Source organism: Harmonia axyridis, chromosome 3 (genome assembly GCF_914767665.1).
Source record: "Harmonia axyridis chromosome 3, icHarAxyr1.1, whole genome shotgun sequence".
In the NCBI taxonomy this organism is placed as follows: domain Eukaryota; kingdom Metazoa; phylum Arthropoda; class Insecta; order Coleoptera; family Coccinellidae; genus Harmonia; species Harmonia axyridis.
The window spans coordinates 6,409,402-6,431,248 of NC_059503.1; the positions used below are offsets into that span (position 1 = coordinate 6,409,402).

Below are 21,847 nucleotides of genomic sequence, written 5' to 3' on the forward strand. Positions count from 1 at the left end.
AGATAAAAAACCAATAGTGATACATTTCCAAAGAAACAAACACTTTTCTAGATGTAATCAAAAAAGTATTAGGAAAAATAAGTGGGATTCAATACATATCACTGTTAATTGAAGAAATAATGCGAATTTCTTGTTGAACTTTGGTCCGAAGGCCAAGAATAAAACTAAATTATTTACATCTATGTTTTCGACAGATTTGATGAAAAATTTTAATTAGGTTAGAAAATTTTCTTCAATAAATAAAAACAAAAATACATCAAATATTCAAACATCAGTTATCTTATACTAAAAGTGTGGTCATTGATCTGAATATTAGAAATAATAATAAAAAATGGAGCAGGACGAAAAAGACACAAAACCAGTTGTAGAAACAAAGTCCTCAATGGAAATACTTTCTGAATTATTCAGCACATTTGATGCTGACCCACCGGTTTTAATCGAAGATGAATTATCAAATGGCACCAAAAAACATAAAAAGAAATCAAAGAACAAAAGTAAGGATAAAAAACATAAGAAAAAAAGCAAGAAGAGGAAACATAGTAGAAGTTGTAGTAGCAGTAACAGCTCTAGTGAATTAGATTTTGATTTGTCCAAACTTCTTGTTAAGCGAGAACAGTCTGCCGAAAAAAAAATTAAAATAGAAGGAACTGAATTATCTTTGAGTTTGGATAAAATACATGAAACAGAACCAAAAGAGGAAGTGGATGTGAAACCACATATTGATGAGTTAACTAAGGAGAATGATAATGAAGATGGTGAGTTGTCTTCTGATGATGAAGTTAAACATCATTCGAAGCATAAGAAACGCAAAAGACATAAACATAAAAAAGACAAATCACAAGAAAAAACAAAAAAGTATTCAGATAAATTGTCAGATGATATTTCTGATTCTTCTAAACAAAAACACCACCATAGGAGTACTTCAAGACATAAAAGTTCCAAAGAAAAGGAAGAAATGAATGATTTTTATAAAAATAAAGATGATTCTAGAAGTGAACGCAACAGATCTCGGTCCCCTCATAAATATTCTGATTTGAGACAAAAAATTAAAGAAAATGTACATAAGCATTCTAGTTCTAGTCATAAAGATGGTTGCAGTTCACCTCACAGATATTCTGATTCACGTCATAAGACAGATTACAGGTCTAATCGACTTGGCAGGCATGATGATTTTTATAAAGTTCGTGATAAAGATAGATCTTATGATAGAAGTAATAAGGATGATTTTTATCGAAGTAGAAGTAATGACAGAAATAGGGATGATAGTTGGTTTAGGTAGGTGTTGATTTTTTGTCAAAAAAAACACTAAGATATTTTATTTGTTAATTTCAGGTCAAGGGAGCACAGTAGGGACAGTAAATATAGAGACAGAAGATATTCTTCAACCAATGATTCTTCATATATAGACAAGAAAAAATTGTTAGAGATTGCAAGAAAAAATGCCATACAAATGATGAAATCAGGAAATTTACCGGGAGCTTTGAGTTTGGGACCACAGGCGCAGGAGAAAGTAATTGCGGCTATCAAAGCTGGTGGTAAGACGATAGAGGAATTGACTGATTTCTGTAAAACCCTTGCTACCAAAGAAGATTTAGGACAATTATCAGAAGTGGAAGATGACAAGGCTAGTGATAGCGACAATGACAAACTTTTCAATCATCCTTTTCAGATCAAAGATAGGCCTACTACGATAACAATGAATATAAAAGTAAGCAAGCTTTCTTTATTTTTTAAATATTAATTTTTCATATCTCTCTCTGAATTTTCATAGAATTCTGTTCCTCTACCTGTCAAAAGTACTCAGGAAAGAACGACAGAACTGAGAATGCAGTTTCCTGTCAGCAGTGGTCAGCATCATCGTAAAAATGAGAATGAGTGGGTTCCAGTTGAATCTAAAAAAGATGTGACTCCTGCACCAAAACCATCGATTGCATTAACCAAGGAAATGGTTCCTATTACGCCATTAGTACCTGCAACTAGTAGTGCTCAGTTTTTATCAACAGTACCTGCGCCAGTACCTATACCTCCAGTAAGTATTTGAATTTGGAATAGCATAACCTAACATAACCTAACCTCTTATTACGTGATGAACAAAACTTACGATAACTGAACAATTGGGTTATTGGATTAAAATTTAGTTTACATAGACTTTTTATGTACTTAATAAAAATCATGGATTAAATTTGAAATAACCACCATATGTACACAAAATCGTTATTTTTTTTATCATTGCAGTCGGTACAGCAACAAATTGACATTGGAGCAATCGTTTCTCAAAGATTGAGTGCAATGAGGAAACTTCAAGAAAATCCCAACGATGTACAAGCTCTTTCCCAAATGTATCAGTCTACAAAAGAGGTAAAAATATAGAAATACAGCTGTGAAGTTTCTATTGTATTAATTTTTTCCACAAGGTTCAAACCTGGGCTGAAAGTAAACAGCAGCCAGGTCAGTTTACTGGAGCGGTTGAAGGAAATTTTCTGACCCATTCGGAATTATCATCCGGGTATCAAGCATGGGCTAAAAAGGTAATTTGTTCATTTTTTTGTAAGACTATTCAGCTTCACTATCATTCATTGGCTGTCAGAATTCTGTTCATCCAATAAATGAGAAACGCAACGATATTTAAAAACTATATATGCTATACATCATCTTAAAAGTAATGCTATTTAATATCAATCCTGAATGAAAAATTATCATAAGACTTTTAGAATTAATGTAATTACATATTTAATTTGACATTTACAGCATGTTTGCTGATTGGTATAGCTTATAGATTTTAAACATTTCACAATGTGCTAATGAAGCAAATTTTCAGGTTAGATTCGATGAATCTGGGCAGGCTCAGACCATTTCTTAATTATCAACCCCATATTATACTTAGCTTTTTTCCTGTCTATTTCTCAGTCTGACGCTCCATATTTGAAATGCGCATGCCTTCATGCCTATTTTTGACGCCATCAGGCATAAAATGTCAAAATGCAGGTTGACCAACATAATTTGTAACAGTTCGACTTGACACAATAGGAATTAGGAAGGACAGTGTCAATAACAGTTATAAAAAACGCTTTCTACAATTTTCAGTTTAGTTGCTTGTATAATTGTTTTAAACAGAAAATTTGATATTAATCTATCAAAAATGTAACCTTAACATAACCTCAAATTTTTTTTTACGGTTTTCAGCCATCTATAAGAAATTTAGCCCAGATATAGACATAAAATAGGCATAGTGCAATAAGGGGTTTAGAGGTGGAATCTGTGTCTGTTGATGATGATGGTACTGCATTTGTCACAGATGTAGATTAGGTTATTTAGTGAATTGAAATTTCTCTGAGAAAATGAAGTCCACAATTTTTGTTCATCGTGAATCAATTCCTTTTGGAATGTAAAGGATGTTTTCCGATTGAACGTCAATATTCGAGTAGTTTGATCTGCATGAATTCAAGTAGTAAAATTAATAAAAAACATGTTCGTTTGTGAGATAAGGGGTGAAAAATTCATTATAAGAACATGAAATGTTTTTCTGGTTGATATCTGTTGACAGTTGAGTAGCATTAAGGTGTCTTCAGTTAAAGATCATATATATTCTTTAACTGATGACCCTGTCACCTGAGAATTTGTTTCAGGCGAACAGTGACAGTTTGTTGGGCCAAGGTTTCAAGAGAAAGACGGTTTCAATGGATAGAGTAATTGGAATTGGTAAGTTAAGTGATGATGTTGAGAAAACTAACACAACAATGGGTAAAGTATTATGCATTTATTGCAATTTAATTTTTGAACTATAAAATATATTCGAAATAAAGCTTCGAGTTAAAACTTTATATTTAAATAATTTGGTGAAATTATAAATCACAAGTCCAACAAAATTGATCTAGATTCTTCTATATTTTCCCCAAGTTTGTTCTTCCCGTGAAAATTTTGGCAATTTCTTTCCTGTGTGTTGTGTCTGCAAAATTCAAACTTGCATTTATGAATAGTACAAGACAGGTATATTGTTTGATTATTTTAGCCTCTGCTTTAAGGCAATTAAATTTCGTTATTTGATTTTTAAGAGTAATATAAATATATTTCTAAAAAATTAATTCAACACAACAATTGTTTCGTCAACTATAAGTTCACTTCTTTTATTCAAAAATATGTAATGATGATCTGTTCAGGTCAACAAAACATGCCTTTCTTTCTACATATTTATTTACACTCAATTTGAACAGATCATTGTTACTCAATTTTTTTTGATAAAACCATGGAATTTCCAAAATGTCACTTTTTTTCTACCTATATGGGGATTGAGAAAACCATACTCATCTGAAGAAGATAATTGATTGAACAATTGTTGTTTCAAATAAATTATGCAGAAATAAAATTATTACTTTCAATCAATATCAGGTATATTCCTATTTCTTAATTTTACTGAAAATGTTTGCACTTCTTTTCGCCAAGTTAAGAAAGTCCAACTTACCATCGAAATATCTTAGGATCAACTACAAGTTGCCGCTCCTGTTTCTGGCGGTATGGGAATGCATTTACTCCAAAAAATGGGTTGGAAGCCCGGTGAAGGTTTAGGTAAAGAAAAAACAGGTGCTCTGGAACCCTTACTCCTCGAGGTCAAACTGGATAAAAGAGGTCTGGTCGCCACTGAAGAATCACAAAGAAAAAAGAAACAAAAGCAAGTACAGAAACCACTTCAAAACCCCAATAACAAGCATCCTGTGTCTCTGTTGGGTGAATATGCTTGCAAGAATAAATTGGGGGCGCCTTCCTACAATCTGTGCTTCGAATGCGGTCCCGATCATAAAAAAAATTTTTTGTTCAAAGTGAGTTGTTTTTAAACGTTTTAGGAATTTTTAGTCGTTGAAACTCAAATTTGGTAGATTTGATTTTCGATATATCTTAACTGAAAACATTATTTTAGCACGGCATGACATCAGAGATAGCAAATCGGAGATGCCGACTGTATCAACCATAAAAACAAAGAAAACCGGGTAATTTTAAAAGTTGGTGTTGTCGACCTTTTGCTATGTCCTGATGTATTTATTCTGAATTGGTTTAGAATTCAAATTCAATTTTCATCTGCTAATAATTTAAGAATACAAATGGATAATACGTAATCAATTTTCCAGTATACTATGGAACTTACGGAATATAATCTCAAAATTTGTTTTGTAAGCAGTAAAAGGATTGTTTTGAGTTTGGGAACATTTTCCTAAGATAGCTGACGTCATGCCATTGCTCAAATGAATGAACCATACATCGACTTTCAATTTGCTTTAATTGAATGTAGTAGTTGACCTTTTTCAGATGGACACAAATTAACAAAAAATGTATTTCATATTTGTTTTCTGTTGGGGCTAGAGGCCACGCTTTTCTGTTAATTGCGCTAGATCGTTTATACTTCCAAGTGACGTCACGTTCGTATAATAGCGGTCTTTTTGAATTTAGTTTTTGAAAAATATTTATGTGGATAACTTGAGAAAATTTTTCGAGATCTGTGAAATAGATCTTAGTGAATATGCTTGCTTCATATGAATGATTATTGCTATCGAATTTATTCATTTTTTAAATGAAATTTGTTAATTTCAGGTAACGCTCAATGGAATGGAATTCCAACCAAGTTTTGCCAGCCCAAACAAGAAAGAAGCAAAAGCAAATGCGGCCTTATTATGTTTGCAAAAATTAGGCATTGCTCCTCAATAAATAAATTCTTCAAAATGAAATGTTTTTCTATGAAATTGTCCCAACCCAGAATGCACTGATTAACACCAAGTTGCAGAAACGCTCATTAAAATTTCAATGCTCCATTAAGTGATGCAGATAGCCAATAGACTTCGAGTGGAGGATTAACATTTTAATGACGGCATTAAATTTTAATGAACGTTGCTCCAACAGGATGATTTCAAATTTTGATCAATTCAAACAACCTCAAATGAAAAACAATTATTGTTGTATCAAATACAATATAGTCAAAAAATAATAAACAAATTTCTTCAATGTAAATAATGAGATGTTCAACATTTTGTCTAAATGCTCCAAATATTTATACAACTTTTGTAAAATTCAATGGATGAACTGGCATCACGATAACCTGAACCTTCAGTGTTTTACTTTGCATACCTATCAAGAATGAATCCCTGGGATTATTCTGTTTTTCATTATTAGGAGGGTTTAACACTTCAAATGGCACGATTTCGTCTATGTTAATGCTTGTACCTACATCAGTTATATCGTGGATTTCACTTTTAACTTTTATAATATGTTCAACCTTTTCTTTAACTCCGAAAACTAAAATTGAAAATTTGAACTTCCCTGGCTTGACCAATTTAGTACAACATATCCTCATTCTTACTGTAGACACAGCCTTCTCTGGTACTTCAAATCGTCCTTGCCAAACGAGTAGGTAACAGGGATCGTACAAAACACCTTTTGGATAAAAAAACGCCTCCCACCCATTTTTGTGCAACTGACGAGTTTCAAATACTGTAGAGTCGGACTGAAACTGAGAAGATATCTTGTGAAATTTAGGAAGGAGAGTATAATCTTCAATCCATATAATAGCACTGCAGTTTTCAGAAGTATATAAACGAGGTTGAATAAGTTCTTTATTCTCTTCAAGCCAAGCATCGGTGATATTTTCTCTATTTCCACAATGCAATTCAGCTCCCATCGATAACCTGTCCAATAAAAAATCTTTATATTTTCTCACTAACGGACAACGCAGTACATTTGCAATCTCCCTTGGTTTCATCATGGGAAATCTTATGTATTGCATCACCAGTTCAGCTAAATATTTCATATATTCTGCAATTTCCAAGCCTTTTTTCATTTCTAGATCTTCATTTCCCAACTCATATTTTATATTTTCTTCCTCCAACTTTGATTTTTGCAATTTTAACCATTTAACGACACAGTTGTAGAGTGCAGCTTCGTCATGAATCACCAAATCATCTTTTTTCAAAAGTAACATCATGTTTTCAATGTCCAAATTCGAAAAATCTGCTGATTCAGAAACGTCTTGAAAGTTTAGTTTGATAAATTCTTCGCAAACACTGGCCATTTGTTCATGACCACTTGATTGAAGGTATTGTAGCCAGGAAAACAACTGATTGTGAGATGGTGCATGTGACACATGATCGTACATATATTGCAAACATAATCGGGATAAACTCTAAAAATAATAAAAATAAAACAATGAAATTCATTATTTGAAATAATTATTACATATCTCCATTATTTTAAAAAATTGATGGAATATGTGTTCAACTTGTATGTCCAATTTTTCTCACCTTGACCATATATTTATCAGCTAAAGATAAAATTGGCTGTACATTGGTGTGTGTTATCATCAATTGTCCAGTATACATGTATTTCAAAAATAAGTGGAAACATTTTTGACATTGGGGTTCTTCCACGAGATTTATTTCTTTTTTATGGCTTTCACTCCAATTAGTATTCATTAGCATTACCTAAATAAATCCAATATGAGTGTAAATAGTTGAATTAGACTAATATTCATTCAAAAATTAACCTGAAAGACATCGCTTGACGCACTGAGGATCAGTTTATGAGCCCCATATTCTTTATTACCAACTTTTAAGAAAATATCGAAAAATCGCTGATCTTCATAGAGTTCTCTAAGAGTTTTCAGGATATACTCGGTATTATTTATCTACAAAAGAAAATATGTATATACAGTACAATTCAATATTATTTGTTAGGTGTAATGCTTTACCGATAGTTGACAAGGAGTTTGAGATAATAATGAAGTTGTACAGTCTTGATCTTTCGGTCTACATGAATAATCCATTTAAATTCGAGTTAAGAAAATTGTTTGCACCTCAGCCTATAACCTAACATAAAAAAATCTATGGTAAAACATAAAATCAACTTACAACACAAAAGAATAAAAGATAAATAATGTTAAATGATTTGATATGTACCCGGTGGACATGTGGTGAATGTTGTGTACCAGCTGGTCTGCTTCTGCTGTGTACTTTCAATTCTAAAAAATGTCGAAATAGATTTTGCACTTTTACCGGTACTTTATTACATTTGTAGAGATTCAGATATATCGATCATATCATTGAATAATTTAGATTATCTATAAACAATGGTGATTGGCAACATCCCTGTTTGAAAATTTATAAGTAACATAATAACATATTAATAGGTCTTGTCAACTCATTTCGACCGTACTATGTTATATTTGCTCAATGAAGAATTGATTTATTTGAATATTATACGTTTAATCTGTAATTGCAAAAAAATAATCCGAAGGATCTGATCATAGATAAGAGGTCCTTTTGATATTTGATAGAGAACTTTTGTATTTACTATTTATTTCAATTTGTGATAGCCAATTTGACCATAAAATTTACCTTGTTTTAATTATTGAATCATACATTTTCTTGTGCCATCTTGTGGTATTGCTCAGCAAAAACCAGTTCTATTTTTAATCAACAGGTGATAGAGCTCTACATCGCCTTTATTTATTGATGGCTGAAAAATTGGTGTTTGGGAATTATTCACAAGATAGCACCAAAATCTGACCATCGTCGCGCCATCTATTAATGAGTTACCGTACGAACGTTAGTTCAGGAGTTCTACCGAAGATGGCAAAACAAACAGTAGTAGGTACCTTTTTGATACGCCAGGACGTACATCTATAGATAAAACATCGAACTAGTTAGTTCAGGTATCTCCTGATAGATGGATGACGTTGTGTCGCAGTATGATTTTTGCCGGGAAATTGAACTATCTATTAAATCGAAAGACAAAATGCATTCGATGTAATTCTTCTGGATATTGGTATGATAATTAAATGAGCTGTTACTATTGGTAATATTTTATTATCACAATTATAGATTTTATCAAATATAACTCATTTGCGATTCAACTAAATTGAATTCAATCAAAACGAATCAAAACATATGAAAAATGCATTCCGTAGTCTTAAAATAACCTAATTCGAAATATTTATGTACAAAAATATATGTTTAGAGTGCTCTTCTGAAGGAGTATCGCTTGATACTGTTTCAGCACATAAAATAAAGAGGCACTTGTTGAATATTGACTAGAACTTCAAATCCCTGGGTTATAATCATTTTTGGGCAAGGAAACCAATGAAATTTCAACCGTTTTACCAGCCACATAACTGCTTCTATCGCATTTCTCCTCACTTTGTTTTATAGGAATAACCCAACACAAAAGGGCACCTAAAAGAACGTTTATAGCAACGGCAAATATGGGTATTTCTGGGTGTTCATCCATGAGGAGTCCGAAGACCATGTTGCTAGTCATAGCACCCATTCTACCCATGAACATCGCCAAACAGATTGCAGTAGCTCCAACACTTGTTGGGAACAGCTCTACCACAACACCACTGAGGGACATATTTGCTACGATCATGGTGGCTTGAAAAGTGGATGCCACTACCAAATACTGGACAGCCGACCTCAACCAGTATATTGAAGCTGCTGCTAACCCTCCTAAAAGCATGCAGACTAGCGGTACTGTCTTTATGGACACCTTGGTGGAGATGTATCCGCAGAAAACGCTGGTCACCAAAGATGTCATTCCCATGGCAACTGTGTTTTGTATCACAGATATGTCGAAGGTTGAGTCGCATGTTTTGTTCTTGACGACGGTCAAAACGACCAGTTTGTCTAAGGATATGGTTTCGTTGGGGTGGAGTACCACATATTGCTTGAAGCGTACAAATAACTCGGGTAGCCAGAGTCCAAGACCAAAAGCCCTGAGAAAGAGAAAATGTTTAGGTTTTTATTAGTAGGTAAAAGAAGGATGAGGAGTTCGAAGCACTAAATATTGAGATACTTTTTCAGATCCTTTGATGAAAAAAAAACAAAAAATGATACTTGTCTTGTAAAGTTTTAGATCTAGGTATGTTTTCTTTTTAGAACTTCATCAAGAAATTTGTGGGGACATCCGTTAAGATTAAGATTTAATTAAGGAGATTCCGTTTCACTGCGATCTAATGGTTTATTGTGCCCTCATCTCATATTCTGGCCATAGCGTCATCTACAGCTCGCCTTCCAGTTCCAGAGTTCTAATGAACTCCAGTATCTGGGATGGCTTCAAGAAGGCTAATTCCTCCCTTCTACAAGTTTCTTGTCCAAGCAGATTTTGCATTGGCTAGTGATGGTGAGGCATTCCGTCACCAAGTGGAGTTTCTTCCTCCTCCTCACAGAATCTGCACTTTTATTTTCTACTAGACCCATCTCATGAGGACAGTGCTCTGTGGGAAATCCAGTGAGGAGGTGAAGTAAACTCTTGCTAAGATCTAGATAATTCTTGGATCTCTAAATGTAAGTTTCGAAGATACATTTGGAATGATCAAACACAGGAAGATGCCTCCAGAGTGTTTCTTTTTCCTTCTCCTGAAACTCTTTCTTGTAACGGGTGTTTTTTTCGAGGTATATAACTTTAAGTTGGCATTACTGTTCAAGATGGAGACCGATTTAACAGCTGTCAAGTGATTTATTCTCAGTTTGGTTTGGCAATTCATCATGAATAGACTCACGCTTGAACAACGCTTGCAAATAGTGCAATTTTATTTCGAAAATAATGGTTCTGTTCGGAATACGTATCGCGCACTACATCCAGTTTATTTTGTTTAGCGATGAAGCGCACTTCTGGTTAAATGGCTACGTCAACAAACAAAACTGCCGCATTTGGAGTGAAACTAATCCTCAAGTGTATGTCGAAACACCGTTACATCCAGAAAAACTGACTGTTTGATGCGCTTTATGGGCTGGTGGAATCATTGGTCCGTACTTCTTCAAAAACGATGATGGCCAGAACGTTACAGTCAATGGTGATCGGTATAGAGGCATGATTACTAACTTTTTTATTCCTGAATTGAACAACCATGATGTCCAGGAGCTGTGGTCCCAACAAGACGGCGCAACATGTCACACAGCTCGTGGCACAATCGATTTATTGAAAGACACGTTTGGTGAACACCTAATTTCACTTTTTGAGCATTTGGTGGAGACTTACGTTAGTTGTATAGATATTCAACTCACCCGAACATATTTGTAAACATGATTGTACAGGATAAGAACGTAATAAAAAGCAGCGGCGTTCTAAAGAGACTCTTCATCTGGGATCTCATGTCACGCAGCATCCTTGATGATTTTCCCATACATCCTGTTTTCCCGTCTAATCCTTCGTTTGCAACACTTGGACAGTACAAACTTTTCACAGGATAGTCTTCTGGACACTTCCCTTTGTTCAAGGCGAACATTTTTCTGAGAATATCCAGAGCCTCGTGTTTCTTTCCTATAGCTAGAAGATACTTCGGGCTTTCTGGCAGTCTCATGAACCATAATCCTAAGATACCTTCAGGGATGGCCAGGAAAATAAGGTACAACCTCCATGGTGATATTATGAACCAGGATCCTATGGTCACGTGGATGTTCAAAGGCAGAATGAACCAAGCAAGGATCGGTAGAAGTAACCAGGAGGACGTGAAGAATAAGCCAGCACCACATATAATTCCAGATCTTAGTTTTGGTGGTTGGAACTCACCTAAGTAGGACAGTAGCACACTACCAGGAGCACCTAAAAGAAACAACAATATTTTTGTTTTACAAATTTACGGAGAGAAATATTGCATTTACATAGATGTAAGATAACAATATCAAGCTTCATGCAGAACTGCATGTTGATCGCATCATCAGAATAAGATAAAATAAAAAGAAATATATAAAAATACAGGGTTTTCCAATAAGAGGTTTCACTTTGAATAGACCGCTTCAGCTGCCAATTTAGTGGCTGTTATCTTTTGATATTTGACAAGAAAAACTACGCCATTACTAAAAATGGATCGACACACGCTTCAACAACACACTGAAATTGTTAAAATTCACTACAAAAATGGTGAAAATCGTCATGAAGCACCTTCTCGGTGAGCAGAAGTGAAACTGGAAGTAAATTTGAGCTGTTGGGACAAGTTAGTGATGTGAAGCACCGAAACATTGTGCGTCGCTCAAAAACAACTAAGAATTGATGCTGTAGGTGTAGACCGTAGTGTTGACGAAAACCTAGGTTTGACAATTCCTCTTTGATCTTGGGAATAAGGCTATAATTAATTTTTTTTATGGACGAAAATAGAAGATATTGACGTGGTTTTCGTTTTTTTTTTCAACAAAACGGGCTACGTCCCACACAAGCAACCAAACAATATAAATTTTGTAAGAAAAGTTTCCTGGCTGTGTTAATTCTCGAAGTGGTGATTGCAATTGGCCACCGAGATCTTGTGATTTAACACCTTTAGACTTTTTATTTGGGGTCACCTGAAAGATAAGGTATATGTCAATGTTTTACAATCGTTTAAAGACCTTAATGATGGAATTCGGTAACTAGGATATATAGGGTGTTTTTTTTTCGAGGTATATAACTTTAAGTTGGCACTACTGTTCAAGATGGCGACCGATTTAACAGCCGTCAAGTGATTTATTCTCAGTTTGGTTTGGCAATTCATCATGAATAGACTCACGCCTGAACAACGCTCGCAAATAGTGCAATTTTATTTCGAAAATAATAGTTACGTCCATTTTATTTTGTTTAGCGATGAAGCGCACTTCTGGTTGATTGGCTACGTCAACAAAAAAAACTGCCGCATTTGGAGTGAAGCTAAGCTTCAAGTGTATGTCGAAACACCGTTACATCCAGAAAAACTGACTGTTTGGTGCGCTTTATGGGCTGGTGGAATCATTGGTCCGTACTTCTTCAAAAACGATGATGGCCAGAACGTTACAGTCAATGGTGATCGGTATAGAGCCATGATTACTAACTTTTTTATTCCTGAATTGAACAACCATGATGTCCAGGAGCTGTGGTTCCAACAAGACGGCGCAACATGTCACACAGCTCGTGCCACAATCGATTTATTGAAAGACACGTTTGGTGACCGCCTAATTTCACGTTTTGGACCTGTGAATTGGCCTCCAAGATCTTGTGATTTAACACCGCTAGACTACTTTCTTTGGGGCTATGTAAAGTCATTGGTCTATGCGGATAAGCCACAAACCCTTGACCATTTGGAAGACAACATTCGCCGTGTTATTGCCGATATACGGCCACAAATGTTGGAAAAAGTAATGGAAAATTGGATGTCCAGATTGGACTACATCCGATCCAGCCGTGGCGGTCATATGCCAGAAATCATATTTGAAATGTAATGCCACAAGATTATCTTGCGGATAAATAAAATTCATGTCAATCGAATAATCCATCGTTGTTTTATTGCAATTTAAAGTTCTATAGCTCTAAAAAAAACACCCTTTACATCCGCAAATGTGCGGATTTGTCATGGAAAATTTCATAAATAGGATATGGTGCTACAACCGTAATTTGGCTCATATCTTTTTCCATCGTTAATGACATACCTTCCTCTTCACAATGAAATGAACATCCATTGATTCCTCTTAGAACATAATCACTTTTTTCTATATCAAAACGAAACGTCCCATTGGAAAACTCTTCAAATCAACAATTTCAAGCTTTGTACGTAATTTAAAGCTGATCTCATCGCCAAAACCATAATAAATTCATGAAAATAATGAAAATAAAACACCCAATCTTTCCGTGATAACATTTTCGATAAGGTTAAAATTTCGATTTTAGGTATGAAGTTATAACTTCAAGCTTCATAAAAAATTTCGTGTTGATAGTTTCGTCAGAATCGTAGACCGTTCAAGCAGGATATCGTAAACAAAGAGGAATGCACTGACGAAAAGTTGGGAGCTTTTGGGCGCTCTTTATTCATGCGCTAATAGAACTGGATCACATAACAGCCGCTAGAGGGAATTTCGACGTATCAATAATGGTATAATAGCTATAATTTTTTTTTAAACTACCAGTGGCGTACCACAATAGAGTTTTACTGAAAAAAATGGGACATTGTTGCACAAGAAATATAGCCCTATAGATTTATGGAAAAGAATAAGAGCTAATTCAAGCCGATGAGAAAAGATCGATGAATAATATTCATCGAAACCCCAGCTTTTGAGATACGGAACGCAACCCAATTCACAACCTGTATACCTAATAATTACCTGCAAAAAAACCGTTCAAAAATCGACAAATCGTCAAGCACAGCACGTGATTAGACACTGTCAGCACTAATATCACTACACAGTCCAACAGCAGGCTCAATATCAGGACATATTTTCTTCCTATGGCGTCTGCAAGGCTTCCCCAAAGAAAACAACTGCCCATTCCCCCAATAAGAAAAGCCACATTGAGGTATCCCAGCTGGGAAGACGCTAGATCCAACTCGCATTGTGCTGCTGGAAAGATATAGCTCGTTATGCCATTTTGGAAACCCACAATTATTATTCCAAGGGCACAGGCAGCTAGGGATTCTATGTGAAACCTGCCATATCCTGAAAAAGATGATTTTCAATTAAATACTCCTTAAAATGTAAGAATATGTGGTTGCTAATAAACGTTTTCAGAGAAGGCGTGGCCATATAGAGTGCCTGGGAAATAGGGCGTGGCTAGAGGCTTGCCTCAGGCAATAATATATTGCCAACGAAAGGGGTGCTTTATATATTGCCTTGTTGGAATGATAAAGAGAAAGGAATTATATTTTCGCTTGATTCGTGTAGATACATCCATCTATCAGGGGATTTAATAGATTACATCAGGCATTTATACGTTGCCTGCTACATGGACGATCTATAATAGGGTTTATATATTGCCTTTTTGGAATGATAGGAAATTATATTTTCACTTGATTCTTATATATCTAGGGCATGGTTAATAGCTTCCCTCAGGGCATTTATACATTGCCTGCTACAGGGACGACGCTCTATATATAAGGCTTTTTATATTGCCTTGCTGGATTGCAAAGGAATTAAATTTACTCTTGATTCAACACAAGAATCATCTGGGGAATGGTTAATATATTGCCTCAGGGAATTATATGTTGCCTTCTATAGGGAAGCTCTATGATAGGCTGTATGTATTGCCTTGAAGCAAGTAAGATATATTTTCTCTTAACTCAGAAAAACAATCCATCTTTCTGATTATTGAAGTATTTATTGTAGTGAATTGGGGCAATATAGTGTTAAGTCATAACTTTTCATTGACACTATAAGAGCTAATCAAAACAAAATTATTTACGTGTGTAATTTGTCCAAACTAATTCATGTTAAGATTACCAAATTTATCGATATATTTAGAGGTCGAGTTGGAAAAATAATATTGCCCTCAATTGCCTCAAATAGAATTAGAATCCCGAAAATGGAGGGAAATATAGGTAGGTAGGTTAGCGGAAGCTGGTTATCTGAACGCTAGATAAGAAATGGCACTTTGTCAATGCCAAAATTCGTGAGAATCAACAGCATTTCCTCTTAGAGTGGAATTTTTGAAGGCCTTAACAACTGCCGTTGTCATGTAAATAATTTAAGAGATAACCTCGATGTGATAAGAGCAAAAGAAGTTATAGGGGTCCATGGTTCGATTCAAACTTTTCTTAACAAGTTGACAATAATAATCGATGTTTAAACGAAATTGCACTTTCAGAATTTTTTATTAGAAAAACGATAATAATAATAATGAAAATTGAAAAAAAATTCGGAAATAGATTAAAATGAAATAAAACACTCAAATTTAATAAGAGATTGATGAAAAATTGACATTCAAATTGGGAAACATTCGAATTGCACTTTTTTTCAATGGATAGTGATAGTCATTAAGGAAATTAACATTTCACAATAGTTTATGTTAAAATTAATCTACTTGATAATCACAACCGTATCTTCTTCATGACGTGTTTGCAAATTTCATAATATTCAAATATTTCAAAACTGAAATTTCAAACAAAAAAACTATCAGCAGAATTAAGAACAAAATAATTATTGGAATATATTTTAACACACCCTTCTTCATGTCTATTGGTAAATTTCTTCAAAATAAGAAACATAGTGACCAAACTTTTCATCAAACTGAAGCATAGGTCTTTAGATATTGTTAACTTGGAAAAAGGGTTTTTTTTTATTTTTCCCGAAAATGTTGACAAGGTACTTACCTGTAAGCACCAGGGCTTCATCGAACTCCACAGATTCATCTGCACTGACCGATTTCCTATGTGTGTCACTGGTTCCCATCATTGATACTGAACTGATAGTAACAGAAATGTTTTTCTGCTATGATGATATCCATAACTGAATTTTGAAATAAGTTTACACTTGACCAACGATAACTAAAAACAAACTCTCTGCGGTAATAGCCAGTTCTTATCAATAAATGTTTATATTTTATACATCAGAAATGCTAAGCACTCAAATTCAGACTCAGATGCGGTTAATTAATAATTGTTCTCAAATTTAAAGACCAAATTCATTTTAATGATCGTGAAAATGAAATCAATGCAATGTTCATTGAAACCTGGAAATATAGCAGGGATATTTTATTTGAAATTTTCACGGATCATTAATCTTTAATTGGGATCGATTGAAAAAGTAACTTTTTATGCGCTATGAATTTTATCCACACGAAAAGGTTTGGTGACAAAATAATTGGAATTCAGCCATATAATAGGCGTCAAAAATAACAAATCACAAGAACTATTTTAGTCAAATTTTCTCTGTAAAGAATGTAAGAAAAGTTATCTTCATTTGAAGATGTGAGTGAAAGCTGGTTCTAAAACCAAAAAAATTGAAATTCTCACCTCTGATTCAATCACATAAATGGAAATAAATCAAACATTCCCTCCAACATTCACATATCACATTTTTCCATATCTTTCAATTATGACTGTACAAGAGAAAAATAACGCTAGTCATAGCAGATTTCTCCAATTTATGTTGAAGATAACTCGAAAGAACATTTGATATGTACAATAATATTGGAAAATTTTCGATGTGTAAGCAATTTCCACATTTTAATGACCCGATATTACCATTGTTCGTTATCAGGTGTAATAATAGTTGAAATAGTCACGGAATATCAACTTAGTTGTGGTCGAGAAAGAAGTGCAAATCTGTTGGATAGGTTAAGATTTTAGAACCAAGCGAGAAAAATCTTGAGTAGCGCATCCACCATAAATCGAATTTAAGTTTTTTCTGGAATGAGGAAATACTTCAATAACAATTTGAGATATGTATTATATCTGAAGAGTTTTGATCTTGAAATGAGAAAAGACTTCGAAAACAATTTGAAATATGCATTATATCTGAAGAGTTTTGATCTTGCAGAAATTGTACTCAGTCGTTAATAAATTATAAGAATTCTTGAATATTTTATACTTACCCTTTTGAGAATATTTTTTTAAATAATCACATTAGACTTTTCTAAGAATTTTCCGAAAGAACTCATCATTGAAAAATCTTTAATGATTATTACAGTTACAGTAAATGAGTTCAAGTTGTGGTTTCCATTATAAATTTTCACATCGATTCGAGAGAAGCATAGTGCATCCACCATTTTTAGCACTTATCATAGTGCTTGAGTTCTTTGAAAAATAAACAATTTATTGGCTCCAATAATTCGATCAAAATTTATCGAGCCCTTGTATTACAGTACGAGAATGAACTGACTCGGTTCTCTCTGAATGGAAATATTGGATCGAATTTTTCTGTGATATATAGGTAGTATATTAGGTGAGCAAATATTGAACGAGCCAATTTAGTGGAGTGCAAAAGTGAAATTACTTCAGGTTGAAGACATAAAGTGCTCGAGATCTAGGGAGTGTACGGCTATGACAATAGTTTATTTTCGTTTTTACTATTTTTCTCGGAAAAAGATTCATACATTGATAGGAGAATTTTGAAATAGAAGGATAGTTTATTGTTTTTAAATTCTTTCGTTTCTCTATCGTATAGGAATTAAATGGCAACACTGTGTATTGTTTTTGACGTTTCTTATGTCATTTGTGTTCAGTAGGTTATGTCATTTAATCATGGAAAGGTACAGGCTTCAACAATTTTTTTATCGAAATTATTGCTCATTTGTGAATACTCGGAGGTCCTCGAAAACTTTTTTCTAAGCTGACACAATCGATTCATTGAAAGTGTGGCACTAAATCTTTGGTGACCGCCCAATTTCACGTTTTGGACCTGTGAATTGACCTCCAAGATCTTGTGATTTAACACCGCTAGACTACTTTCTCTGGGGCTATGTAAAGTCATTGGTCTATGCGGATAAGCCACAAACCCTTGACTATTTGGAAGACAACATTCGCCGTGTTATTGCCGATATACGGCCACAAATGTTGGAAAAAGTCATCGAAAATTGGACGTCCAGAATGGACTACATCCGAGCCAACCGTGGTGGTCATATGCCCGAAATCATATTTAAAATGTAATGCCACAAGATAATCTTGCGGATATATAAAATTCATGTCAATCGAATAATCCATCGTTGTTTTATTGCAATTTAAAGTTCTATAGCTCTAAAAAAAAACAGCCTTTATATCGGATTTTTCCAATAACAACCAACATATTCGGATTTTGAACCTTGAAAGTTTTCTGTATCTAGTATTTCCGTTGGAGAGTTATAGTGTACACGGCAGTCCGACGGACGAACATAATTGATTTTGACCTCCAATTTTCTTCAATATCGTCATCAGAGTTCGAAAATTTGTGTTAAATAATAGCCTGTCCAACTTACACAAATTAAAAGATGTTAAGATGTGCAGGATTGATTTTTGATTAAATCAAGTTGATGAAAATTACAATTTTATTAATCAGAGGTATTTGCAAGATATTAAAACACTTAAGTTAAGGCAACAATATTTTCTTTCAACTTTGAAAGGCTCTCACTTGAAAGAGAGAGATAAATGGGCTCACTCTTTCCTTTGTCAGCTTTCCTTTTTGCGGGAAAATCGATGGAGGTTTTCCCTAACTTCTTCCATTTTCTGTATCCCTTATCCCAAAGCTATTGTCTAACTTCCGGGGAGAACGTTTAAAATCCCATTTAAAGCGAAATTGCTGTTCAACAGGCGTTAACAATCAGCATGATAATCCCCCAATTAAAAACGCATAAAGTTTACGAAAATTGAAAATAAATCGACAATATATCGAACAAATATCTCAAAAAATTCCTACAAATTGGAACAATGTTCACGATAACAAAAAAACCACATGCCATAAGGATTATATATTTAAAAGGTAGATTAAATAGGTGAACTAATTTGATCGCCTATTTTCCGGCTTGTTAATTTGATAACAAGCAATTTCATAGATAAGGGCTGTTATCGATCCTGCTGGGGTGGAAATTTCCTACACCTCTTACAGCTCCTGCAATCCTATTCGAAAAATTTCCCCAGAAGATACCTCGGCAACCCTTCGAATTTCCCGCTGAGGAAAATTCCTCTTCTTCGTGGAAGAGGGGGTAGATTTCCTTTCAATTTTCCTCAAGAAGGGATGCGAAGGGCTCGAATTTCCAAATGTTATCAGGAACGAAGGAGGCTGTTTGTGACGTAATGGATGATATCGATTGTGAGGGTGGTTTGATAAGAGAGGAAGAGTTGAAAATCAATAATTTATATTCAACAGTTGGATTTGATGCATGTTGGCCATCTATTGGATGCATGCTGAACGAAAGAGTAGGGGGTAACGTTTATAGATGGCGGTAGGTGGATAAATTCGAATGATGTAAGTTAGGTTGCCTTCTTTCTTTATTTGATGAGATCTCCTCGATTTTATGTGTTCCTACTGGGGAATACGGTTTCATAACTCGGGATAACGTAACTTGAGGGGTACGTGGACCTTTACGATGATGCATCATTATTTAATTTGTTGAAATCAATTTTGTCTTTATTTCATTCGATAATGTTTTTTTCGGCAACCGTCCGGGAAGTGCTTACTTCCCGGACGCTTTTTCTCTGAGAAAGTAGCATTTCCCGGCCTAGTCCGGAAAGTACGTACTTCCCGGACTAGGCCGGAAAAGAATCATAGAATCATTGTTTAAGGAGAAGATAGTTAGTTACTTCGGTTCAAATATCATTGGAGGAAATTGGGCAATATCGTTAGAGGGCGCCACTCCGGAAGAGGCCCAACATGATGGGTTGCCTATGTGCAATGTTGAAAATTCAGACGAGTATTAATTTTTGGGTATGGTGAACAACAGATGTCTCTAGTGCGTTTCTTGTTCAATCTTTATTCATCTTTCTGTCGTCGAGCAGGCATTGGAAGAAATTCTCTTGGCCGCAATACATTTTTATTACCCTTGCCGCATGCCGGCTAGCTGCATGAAAAAGGGTAGAGCCTCAGAGTAAGAAGTAAACTGTTTACTTCTTACTCTGAGGGTAGAGCTATTGTTCGAATCGTATTTTTGGTCATAATATTGTTTTAAAAGCTTCGTCGCCCTACCTTCAGACTGAAATAAAAAAAAAATTTGGCACGGGAAAAAAATTAGACATTCTATCTCTGTTGACAGGTAACAAAATATAACTTTCTCGAAATTACTTTTTTTCCCGGGAAAAAAGTGAGTGTAAAGATTATACATATATCCGGGAAAAAAGTATAGTCACTTTTTTGCCGGATAAATTTCGTGAAAAGTTTTAATAATATTGTTAATTTAACTAATAAAGAATGTTATGCGTTATTTAATGAGCACACACGAAACTATTGTATTTTGTCCACCCTGTACCACTTTTAATGATCTTTTGAAATTGAGAGTAGACGCTGGTGATAAATATAAATACAGAAATAGAAAGAAACGGAATACTGATGTCGCCTACGACAATCATGGACGCCTGGTCGTTTTTCAATAATTTTCATTTTGCCCCCCCTGAGAAAAATTTCTGCGGGCGCCCATGCCTCAGTTACGTCTAAAACCCCTAAGTGATACTAGATGGTCGAGTAGAATCGATGCTAAAGTTTCATTTTATTCAAATATGTGATAGCCTTTTAGAAATAACAGAAAATGATACTTTCAACATAAAAACTAGACATAAAGCAAGTTCTCTTTTATTAAATATTCATTCTTTTAAATTTATTTGAAGTATCATAATTTCTTATGACTTTTCATTCCAGATTAATATTGTAAGCAACATGATGCAAAGTGTAGCGATTGACATTAAAGTGTGCCAAAACCATTTGAAGAATTTAGTTGATCATTTCAAAAATTGTAGGGATGATAATGTTCTCGAGGAAAAACTTGCGGGAGCTGGAAAACTAGCGGCTGTTCTTGAGATAGCTCAAGATTTTTCTCCATTATATACTGTAAGACGAAAGTATAAACCAAAATTGTTCGATTATGAACAGACGGAAGATCCAAAAATCGCTTTTAAAATAAATTTCTTTTAGAAAATAATGGATCAAACACTTAGTTCCTTAAATAGTAGATAACGTTAACGTTTTTTGTTTTATTTGTGATATTCTTAAATTAAATGACAAATATCTATTGAAATGCTGTCATGCTCTTCAACAAAAGCTAACTGATGACATGAAAAAAAGAGACTGAAATGAAAGAAAATGATTTATTCAACGAGATAAGAGCCCTAGGATTGTTTTCATTATCTGAAGCGAAAATCCTCTTGAAATTCTACAATATATTTTTGAAAATAATCTAACTTCTTCTCTACCGAATCTTAGTATTGCCTCAAGAATCCTTCTCACTTTACCTGCGTCCTGTGTCTGTTGCTTCTGGTGAGAGATCATTCACTGAATTAAAAATTTTTAAAAACTATTTGAAGTCTACCATGTCTCAAGAAAGATTTTCTGGATTAGCAATCTTAATTAGATATAGAGCAAGAGATACTCGATAAAATTGATTGATTGATAATATAAAAGAATTTGCAGCAGCCAAATCTAGAAAAACATCCATTCAATTTCTGGATTGATCCTAATTAAATGTTTATGCCTTTATGAATAAT

General features: G+C 34.3%; 3 protein-coding genes and 1 long non-coding RNA gene across 8 annotated transcripts; 1 reads left to right on the forward strand and 3 right to left on the reverse strand.

The window, feature by feature from the left end:
* Positions 1–23: 23 nt before the first annotated feature.
* LOC123675960 (protein Son) lies at positions 24–5,710 on the forward strand. 2 transcript variants are annotated; one of them, XM_045611562.1, is made up of 7 exons: positions 24–1,275; positions 1,333–1,708; positions 1,772–2,029; positions 2,236–2,358; positions 2,415–2,528; positions 3,627–3,699; positions 4,476–4,774. In XM_045611562.1, exons 1-7 carry the CDS (start codon positions 332–334, stop codon positions 4,553–4,555), a joined length of 1,968 nt encoding a protein of 655 aa, XP_045467518.1. In that variant the 5' UTR covers positions 24–331; the 3' UTR covers positions 4,556–4,774. The 2 variants fall into 2 exon arrangements, with proteins under 2 accessions (XP_045467518.1, XP_045467517.1); XM_045611561.1 differs by lacking the exon at positions 3,627–3,699 and adding an exon at positions 5,581–5,710 and having other exon boundaries at positions 31–1,275; positions 4,476–4,814.
* LOC123675965 lies at positions 3,743–4,599 on the reverse strand. Its single transcript, XR_006746835.1, has 2 exons — positions 4,460–4,599; positions 3,743–3,946 (listed from the first exon to the last, which is right to left on the reverse strand). It is a non-coding gene; the product is annotated as an uncharacterized LOC123675965 (long non-coding RNA).
* Positions 5,711–5,922: 212 nt separating the features above from the next.
* Positions 5,923–8,510, reverse strand: LOC123675962 (BTB/POZ domain-containing protein 17). 3 transcript variants are annotated; one of them, XM_045611567.1, is made up of 5 exons: positions 8,373–8,510; positions 7,727–7,844; positions 7,523–7,663; positions 7,281–7,460; positions 5,923–7,162 (listed from the first exon to the last, which is right to left on the reverse strand). In XM_045611567.1, exons 2-5 carry the CDS (start codon positions 7,799–7,801, stop codon positions 6,035–6,037), a joined length of 1,524 nt encoding a protein of 507 aa, XP_045467523.1. In that variant the 5' UTR covers positions 7,802–7,844; positions 8,373–8,510; the 3' UTR covers positions 5,923–6,034. The 3 variants fall into 3 exon arrangements, with proteins under 3 accessions (XP_045467523.1, XP_045467521.1, XP_045467522.1); XM_045611565.1 differs by lacking the exon at positions 8,373–8,510 and adding an exon at positions 7,935–8,220; XM_045611566.1 differs by lacking the exon at positions 8,373–8,510 and adding an exon at positions 7,935–8,220 and having other exon boundaries at positions 7,727–7,859.
* Positions 8,511–8,823: 313 nt separating this feature from the next.
* LOC123675961 (organic cation/carnitine transporter 7-like) lies at positions 8,824–16,816 on the reverse strand. Of its 2 annotated transcripts, XM_045611563.1 has the most exons (5): positions 16,697–16,816; positions 16,055–16,228; positions 14,076–14,405; positions 11,040–11,577; positions 8,824–9,748 (listed from the first exon to the last, which is right to left on the reverse strand). In XM_045611563.1, exons 2-5 carry the CDS (start codon positions 16,134–16,136, stop codon positions 9,076–9,078), a joined length of 1,623 nt encoding a protein of 540 aa, XP_045467519.1. In that variant the 5' UTR covers positions 16,137–16,228; positions 16,697–16,816; the 3' UTR covers positions 8,824–9,075. The 2 variants fall into 2 exon arrangements, with proteins under 2 accessions (XP_045467519.1, XP_045467520.1); XM_045611564.1 differs by lacking the exon at positions 16,697–16,816 and having other exon boundaries at positions 16,055–16,240.
* Between the last annotated feature and the right edge of the window lie 5,031 nt (positions 16,817–21,847).

What these genes read in the sequence shown, in the direction of transcription:
- LOC123675962 (XM_045611567.1), bottom strand. Translation starts at nt 7,801, where the DNA reads ATGGATTATTCATGTAGACCGAAAGATCAAGACTGTACAACTTCATTA. An exon ending in AAACTCCTTGTCAACTATCG is followed by an intron (nt 7,664 to 7,726) that starts GTAAAGCATTAC and finishes TTTCTTTTGTAG; the next exon opens with ATAAATAATACCGAGTATAT. An exon ending in CTGATAAATATATGGTCAAG is followed by an intron (nt 7,163 to 7,280) that starts GTGAGAAAAATT and finishes TATTATTTTTAG; the next exon opens with AGTTTATCCCGATTATGTTT.
- LOC123675960 (XM_045611561.1), top strand. Translation starts at nt 332, where the DNA reads ATGGAGCAGGACGAAAAAGACACAAAACCAGTTGTAGAAACAAAGTCC. An exon ending in AGGGATGATAGTTGGTTTAG is followed by an intron (nt 1,276 to 1,332) that starts GTAGGTGTTGAT and finishes TGTTAATTTCAG; the next exon opens with GTCAAGGGAGCACAGTAGGG. An exon ending in TGTATCAGTCTACAAAAGAG is followed by an intron (nt 2,359 to 2,414) that starts GTAAAAATATAG and finishes TTTTTCCACAAG; the next exon opens with GTTCAAACCTGGGCTGAAAG.
- LOC123675961 (XM_045611563.1), bottom strand. Translation starts at nt 16,136, where the DNA reads ATGATGGGAACCAGTGACACACATAGGAAATCGGTCAGTGCAGATGAA. An exon ending in TGAAGCCCTGGTGCTTACAG is followed by an intron (nt 14,406 to 16,054) that starts GTAAGTACCTTG and finishes CATCTTTTTCAG; the next exon opens with GATATGGCAGGTTTCACATA. An exon ending in ATGTTTACAAATATGTTCGG is followed by an intron (nt 9,749 to 11,039) that starts GTGAGTTGAATA and finishes TCTCTTTCTCAG; the next exon opens with GGCTTTTGGTCTTGGACTCT.